We start from the raw sequence: 8,565 nt of genomic DNA on the forward strand, positions 1-8,565 counted from the left end.
GCTAATCAGGAAAATGGTAAGTGTCAGAAACAGTACCATCAAAATGATAGAGAAGGACAATTAACTGGGGAGAACCAGTTTCAGTTGAATAAAGAATTTCGCTGGACCAAATAAATTGGTAGGAAAATCAAGCTGAACAATGGGGTAGTTTCAAAGAGTTGATGGTTTGAGTATAGTCATGATATATTTCCCCAAAAGAAAACATGATGGTAAACAAATCTAGAGTTCCCTTGATGATAAAGGAGATAGGAATTAATATAAAGAAGAATAAAGCGTGCTTATGACAAGTATGTGTTTGTTGACTGATTCAATCCTGTTACATGTTGTTCCACCTCAGTGAATGCAGTTTGAATAACATTATCCTATTTCCTTATGAATTAAATGTTGTACACCCAAGTGTGCTACAGTTAGTAGATTATATTTGTAAATGTCATTAAGATTTGGTAGATCAAATAATTTTTTAAGTGAAACTCTTTCCAGTGCAGTTATTCCAGTACAAATTTAATGTAATTGTCACAAGAGCCAAGGTGATGTTACAAAAAAATGTTGTGCCATTATTGTGATGCAGCACTGCTTGAAAAGGTGCTGGAAGCAGATTCAAATGTTTTCAAGCGTAAGTTCTCAAAGGTTGCTCCTGTGGTGAAATTATTTGAGGGCTTTTGTGATGCAGTGATAGTGTCCCATCTCTAGGCCAAAAGAACCGAGTTCAAGTCCCAGCTGCTTCCGAATGTAATATAACATGTCTGAATGGGTTGACTAAAAGTAATTAAATATTTAAAGGCTAGAAACTGAAGGGAGGGAAATATGACTGTAGCTTTACACGTGTATCCTTCCAAGGATTTTTTTTAAAGTTCGCCTTGCATTTCATACATTTTTGTAAAATACTCTGATAGTTGTAGATTAAATAACCCAGAGTTAAAAATCACACAACACCAGGTTACAGTCCAACAGCTTTAATTGGAAGCACACTAGCTTTCGGAGCGACGCTCCTTCATCAGGTGATAGTGGAGGGCTCGATCGTAACACTGTGTACACCCCAGTCCAACACCGGCATCTCCGAATCAAAATAACCCATAAGTCTTGATAAAGTTATTTCTCTTTGCAAACAACATAACTCGACTTTTACACCAAATTTATTGATTTTTAAAGTTTGAGAAAGTGGTATTGGCATGTCTGAAGTTCTGGGATGACATTTCCTCGTACAATGATCGATGTCTTTAATAAATCCGAGTTTTAAGTTGAGTGAATATTGCACAGTGCTAGTTTTTGAAAGCAGGCGGTACCTTCGGAAAGGGACAAGAGTTGTCGGCGGAAATCTGTTAGTGTTGGTGCATTGAGAGCGGCGGAAGAAGTTTGTCGGAGCTGTTTTAGTGAGGGATTCTCCAGGTCAAGTGGCTGAAAATTGGAAAGGTGCTGCAGTACAGGTGGGTAAGGGGCATCGAGAGTTGTAGCTGCTGGAAAAACAGCAGCAATTTAGACCCATTTGAGGCCTAAATATTTGATATTACCTTGGTTTTAAGCCCTTTACAGAAATATATTGATTTGCTCCCGACCAGTATCATTTTGATAGTGAGAGAGCCTGTAAGAATGTATAACTCACATTGTTACGACAAGAGGGACGTTCTTAAATTGGAGAGGATTCAGCAGAGATTTGCCAGGATATTACTAGGACTGGAAAGTTTTAGTTATAAGGATACACTGGGACTTTTTTCACTGGAGCTTGAGGTTGAAGGTGACTTTACAGAGATTTGTAAAATCATGAGAGACATAAATAAGGTGAATAGCAAAGGTGTTTTCCCTAGGGTGGAGGAGTTCAAAAGTTGGGGGCATTTTTAACTGAGAGGAGAAAGGTTTAAAAGGGACACGAGGGCAACTTTTTCCACACACACCGTGGCTCAAATGTCGAATGAACTGCAAGCGGTAGAGGCAGATATAGACATTTGGTTAGGTACATGAATTAATGAAAAGTTTAGAGAGAGATGGGCTAAATGCAGGCAAGTGGGACTAGTTTAATTTGGGAAACTTGGTTGGCATGGACGAGTTGGACTGAAGGGTCTGTTTCTGTGCGGTATGACTTTCTGATAATCTGGCTCATTTTAGTGCTTCCTTTCATTAAGACCTTTCATGTGTTGTTCACATCCCCTCAAAAAATAGTATATACAATAAATCATTGAGTGATATTTGGATATCCACTTCAAATACTCAAACTCCATCTCAAGTAGTGAACAGTCTTTCTTAAACAATTTCCTTATTTGCTAAGTTCACTTTTTACTGGTTTGAATGGGTGACATGTTCTACTTTTGCAATGTAGGAGTAGATTTTTTTTCTACTTCAGTTTAAGGAATATCTTGGATTTAACATTTCCAGCTCTTTAACTATCTGTTGTTCCTCTTATACTTATCCCAAATGTCATTTCTTGACTGAAAAGTCCAAGTTACTCCCACTTTTTTAGCATGAATGTGACTCAAGGAGCAAATGTTGTCCCTTCACAGCACCACTTCTAGTACTTGGATGCCTGCTTGGTTCTCAGAACTGCAGTTCACCACTTCCTTTGTCTCATCTTCTTGTGGCTGTGTATTTCATAATTTTGCTAGCTTTGTTAAATACTGGTTCAGCAGAGCAGTACTTTTAAGGCTTCTAACCATCCTTGAGCCTGTATGTATTCCCACCTACTTCTACATCATTTGATGAGACCATATCAGCTCTCCTTTATTTGTGCAGTGATACCATGAGATAATGATCATACACCAGGTTATAGTCCCAACAGGTTTATTTGGAAGCACGAGCTTTTAGACCGCTGCTACTTCATCAGGTAACTGTGAAGCAGGATCATGAGACACAGAATTTATAGCAAAAGATTACAGTGTCATGAAACTGAAATTATCTATTGAACAAACCTAGATTGTTAAGTCTTACATCTTTTAGAATGGGTTGTAATTTTCATGATTTGGAGATGCCGGGGTTGGATTGGGATGTACAAAGTTAAAAATCACACAACACCAGGTTATAGTCCAACAGGTTTAATTGGGAGCACACTAGCTTTTGGAGCACTACTCCTTCATCAGGTGGTTGTGGAGGACACAATTGTAAGGCACAATTTATAGCAAAATTTTAAAGTGTGATGTAACTGAAATTATACATTATATATTTTTCAATGTATAATTTCAGTTACATCACACTGTAAACTTTTGCTATAAATCCTGTGCCTTACAATTGTCCTCCACAACCACCTGATGAAGGACCGGTCTGAAAGCTAGTGTGTTTCCAATTAAACCTGTTGGACTATAACCTGGTGTTGTGTGATTTTTAACGTTGTAAGTTTCGGTTCATTAGTATAATTAATATAACATTTAATGAACTGAAACCCTCAACCCATTCTAAAAGATGAAAGACTTAACAACAATCTCGGTTCAGTATATCATTTCATTTGCATGACACTGTAATCTTTACTATAAATTCTGTGTCTTATGATCCTGCACCACAGCCACCTGATGAAGGAGCAGCGCTCTGAAAGTTAGCGCTTCCAAATAAACCTGTTGAACTATAACCTGGTGTTGTGATTTTTAACTTTGTCCACCCCAGTCCAACACCGGCTCCTCCACATCATGACATAATGAGATTTTCATCTATCATTGGAAATAGGAATGGTTAATTTTAGTATGATCAATCACTGCAGGACCTCAGTATGTTTCTGATGCCTTGCCAGCAAATACTCTGCTCATTAGTGTTAGTGTCAAAGAACGTTTGCATGAGCTATAAATATATCTTGAAGATCAGGTATGATTCACCAACATTAATTTATTGCTTGAAATAAAAGTGTCAAAGCCCAGCTGGAAATACATGTTCATGATTGTGAGTAAGAAAATTCAAAATATTCTATTTGTCAGCATCAACATCCCTGGCCTTGATGGACACAAACTTTAATAAAAGAGGTTGATTATTTGCTCTGTACAAACTCACTTTCAAGTCAAAATAGGAGCATCAAGTTGACTGAGGCTGTGAAACTTTGTCATCTAACATATCCCAAATTAATTTGGATCTTGAAAGGCTTTTCATATTATTGTTTACTGCTATGCTATTGAAGAAAGATGATACAACTTTTGGACTAGATTTAATAAGTTCTTAATTCTTTTACTATAACCTCCTCTTCTGACTCTCACTATTACAAATCTCCCATTTCTTATTTTGAAGGCATAATGGAGCCACAGTGCAAAAAGCAAAAAACAAGAGTACTTAGCACATTTACTTGGGAGGTGACGCCTGTCCTTTCAGATGAAAAGTTATGTGAAGTTGAACTTCTGGAAGCATTTGCAGCCCCTATTATCAATAAAAAACAAACATCTTGTCTTATCAAACAATTGACTTGTCTCTATCCACTGAACAATCTTCCACATATCAAGAGAGTACGAAACTGCAGGGACAAGAGTGATCATCCTTTGGAAATCATCATTTGCCTACTCCGGGATATACCAAATAGAGAAGTATCTCTCAATGACCTTTTTCCTGAAGCAAAGGCTGATGGACTTGGAGAACCTTTTCGGGTCAGAATACCAGCGTACCAACCATTGACTAGATCTCAATTTGAAGTAGCTAGCCAGCACTGGCCAACAACCTTTCGTGAAAACAAACAAGTGACTGATGCCCTCCAAGGTCACCTTTTTAACACTGAAGAGAAAACAAAAATGCAGACATTTATGGAAAAAGCTATTGAAGCAGCTACAGTTGGAAAGAAAATGGGAATGGAGCCAGTCGGTGCTGTGATTGTTAACCCAGCCACTGATGAGGTGGTTGCAGTAGGTCATGATTGCAGAAATGGACCAAATCCACTGCTTCATGCAGTTATGGTGTGTATTGATCTAGTCGCCTACAGTCAAGGTGGTGGTGCTTTTAATCATAACAAATATCATAACTGTTGTTTTAAGGCAGTGGAATCCTTTCCTGGTGAACATGCAATCAACATTGGTAAACCTTTGCTTCCTTCAAACGATGATAGTCTCAGAGGAAATATTGTAAATGGGTTGCCCTACATATGCACTGGTTATGACCTGTATGTTTCAAGGGAACCATGTGTAATGTGTGCAATGGCACTGGTCCATTCCAGAATACGCAGAGTGTTTTATGCAACATCGTTTCCTGATGGAGCATTGGGCACTAAATACAAAATACACACAAAAAAGGATCTTAATCACCATTATGATGTTTTTAAAGGATTGATGGAAGATGAATGTCAGTTTCTTTTGTCTTAGTTTTACACAGCCATTCATTTTGCTTATGTACTGAAAAAAACAATTTTGTTCCATATGAGTTTTTAAAATGCATTCCATTTTACATAATATTAATTCGAATGGAGTACCAATTCTTAAGAATTCCATGAAAATATTTATTTTGAATAACAATTTTTTGATTTTAATTTTTAAACAATTCAATTTTATATTAATGTACAAAAAATCATGGCATAAGGGTCAGCAACAAAAGTAGAATAAAACCGAAGTTTTCTGAGAAACAGAATTGAATGCAATAGTCTGGGCAGAGAATAATAAAATCAATTGTAAAGTTGTATATGTTGAGCAGGAAAAGCCTCAGCTAATGAATCAAATATTTTATTTGAAAGAAGAGAATGTTTAAATCAACAGTTTAGGTATCACGAGTACTTTGACTGTTTTCACTTGTTCAATGCAATTGCCAAAGAGCAGGGCTGAAAATATTTTAAAAGTTATGAGGGATGTGACTAGTAGGCATAGAGGGAAAGTGATTCAGGGGATGCGATTATGGTAGCTCAAGGAGTCATCATCAATAGTGAAATGAGGAGCAGGAACTGTGCTATAATGGCAGCGTTGATAAACTTCTTACCTCCAGTGTTCCTTTGCCAAGGTGGGAACAAGGATCTTCAAATCATGTGGGGTGCTACTAATTCTGGAAAGCTTGGACGTGTGGGCCTCAGTCTAGATGAGAATATTGCTGCACAGAAATGGAGAAAGTCAACAGGGAGTGCTGGAGAAACTGTCATGCATAACTGAGGTATAAATTACAGTTTCTACAAAATGAAGGAAGAAGTTCAGAGATGAGAAATATGTAGGGCTTGATCAAGCAGCCTCATTAACAATCAAAGAAGCAGAGATTTGGCCTAGTAGTGTGCTTTTTTTGACACAATGTGTATAATTTGCTTACGAAACTTGCAGTTTAAAATATCCAAGTATACTGTCAAAGATGAAAAAGCAGTCCATGACTAGCAGTGGGAGAAAGGGAGGACTGCAGAAGAAGGGTGTATGCCCGAAACGTCGATTCTCCTGCTCCTTGGATACTGCCTGACCTGCTGCACTTTTCCAGCAACACATTTTTCATGACAAGAAGTGGTTGAGCCTCAAACTTCGCAGGTACTCATGCTATCCTCTGCCTTATTTCTTCCCACTGAGGCCTGGTCTCTCCACAAAAATAGATCCCTTGTTTATCCTACCCTCTGGAATACATACCATACTAATCTTTAACCTATGATTTCAACATTAAAGAACAATTTCTTGATTCTCACACTCCTTTTAGTGCAAAGTTATAGTTGTTGGATGTTTGAGATCAAAAGGACAAGTGTTGGATTGTTTACAAAGGAAAAGATAAAGAAAAAGTGTGGCCTTTCATCACTTGCAATGTGCAAATCAAAGGAAGTGAACGCAAGACATTAGGTATGTGAACACCCTCATCTCTCAGCTGTGACCACAATACTAGTGAAGCCTATTTCAGTAGTACTGCAGAAAAATTAATAAAATCATTCTCATTCTGGCTGCATTTTTACTCTCCATGTTATTTGAACAGTGAATGAGGCCTGTGGCGCAGTTGATAAAATGGACAGAACTCTGATAGTGAAGATTGTTTGGTATGCTTGCCTTTATTAGTGCAGTGAAAGTGAGGACTGCAGATGCTGGAGATCAGAGTCTAGATTAGGGTGGTACTGGAAAAGCATAGCAGGTCAGGCAGCATCCAAGGAATGAAGGACTTTTGCCCGAAATGTCTATTTTCCTGCTCCTTGGATGCTGCCTGACCTGTGCTTTTCCAGCACCATTCGAATCTAAACCCTGCCTTTATTACTGCATTGAGTATAGAGTTGGGAGGTTTTGTTACAGCTGTACAGGACATTGGTTAGGCCACTTTTGGAATACAACATGCAATTCTGATCTCCCTGCTGTAGGAAAGATGTTATGAAACTTGAAAGGATTCACAAGGACGTTGCTAGGGCTGGAGGGTTTGAGCTATAGGAAGAGGCTGAATAGACAATATTTTCCCTTAAATGTCAAAAAACTTTAGTTATGAAGAGATTGGATAGACTGGGGTTGTTTTCCCATTGGAGCAGAGGAGGGTTGGGGAGAAGATGGAGTACATGATGGAGATGTATAAAATTGAGGGGCATAGGCAGGGTAGATAAGAAGGAAACTTTCCCCTTGGTAGAGGAAACAATGACCGGGTACTTAGATTTAAGGTAAGGGGCAGGAAATTTACAGAGGATGTGAAGACAGATTTTCATACAGAGGATGGTGGGAATCTGAAACTCAGTGAAGGTGGTTGAGACTAAAACCCTTAATATTTTAGTGATATTTAGATATACTTGCTATGCCAAGGCATACAAGACTATAAGGACAGAGTTCCGAAAAATGGGATTAGAATAGTTAGGTTGTTTTTGCCTAAAAGCCCTTTTTTATGCTGTAAACCTCTGTTTAAAGCCTTTGATTCAAATTGACAGTTTGAATTATTCTATTTCAACTTTTTTTTTGTTAAAGCAAAATCTGGTATGCTTTTGGATAAGCAACAGATCACTTTGTTAAAACCAAAACAAAGAGTTATGATCTATCAAGCAGAGTTCCCATCTAGGATCGGACTTATCCGTTAATAATCGGTTAGGATCATAAATGTAAACTTGAACACCTCATTTTCAAGGAGACAATTTAAGATTTGAAACACCTGAAAGTCTCATGGTATTTTTAGTTTTTATAACAATCGAAATTACTGTCTTTAGAGCAGTTACCATTACAAAGGAAAATGTGATCTATTAATACAAAGTAGACAATGTTAAAAAACCATTTGCTGTCCAAAATAAACAAAGTTGATAATGCCATATGGGGTGCTTTGTTGGGGGTGACCAAATGCTTGATTCTGGACGTTTCACTGAAATGGTCATCAAATCTTCACAACTTCTTGGAACTATATTATAGCTATTTTAGGGATAAATTGTGTATGCAACTGTGCATTTTTGAAAGTTTGTTCTACATTTATTCCCTAAAGAAACATATTGTCCTGATCTGGTTTATACATGACTCAGCTAATTCTTATCTAAATAATCCAGCATGCCACTCCAAAATCTAAGAAATTGGTTGGCACAGACTTGGCAGGCTAAAAAGGCCAGTTCCTGCTATACTGTTTTATGTTTATTCTTGATTCAATCTCCAATTTACATTATTAGCAGACATGGTATCGATAGTCATTTGTGAACTGAACCAAAACTCAAGTTGTTTAACTTTTGCAAGAATATATTTCTAAAATGAAGGCAAAATGACAATTCAGCACAACTTAAACATTATCAGA

General features: G+C 37.6%; 1 protein-coding gene across 5 annotated transcripts in view; it reads left to right on the forward strand.

Annotated features, from left to right (window-relative positions):
• Nucleotides 1-8,565, forward strand: part of adat3 (adenosine deaminase tRNA specific 3) — a 37,028-nt gene that overhangs the window by 14,673 nt on the left and 13,790 nt on the right. For 3 of the 5 annotated variants that reach the window (XM_087988664.1, XM_043692843.2, XM_043692845.2), the window contains one exon: nt 4,192-8,095. In XM_087988664.1, the coding sequence (XP_087844790.1) occupies nt 4,192-5,246 (1,055 nt within the window). In that variant the 3' untranslated portion in view covers nt 5,247-8,095. Of the gene's footprint in view, nt 1-1,375; nt 1,425-4,191; nt 8,096-8,565 lie in introns of those variants that run through there. The other 2 variants (XM_043692844.2, XM_087988666.1) reach the window with 2 other exon arrangements.

This window comes from Chiloscyllium plagiosum, unplaced genomic scaffold, assembly GCF_037043375.1.
Source record: "Chiloscyllium plagiosum isolate Xiang-an unplaced genomic scaffold, Cpla_swu_hap1 HiC_scaffold_7, whole genome shotgun sequence".
Lineage (NCBI taxonomy): Eukaryota > Metazoa > Chordata > Chondrichthyes > Orectolobiformes > Hemiscylliidae > Chiloscyllium > Chiloscyllium plagiosum.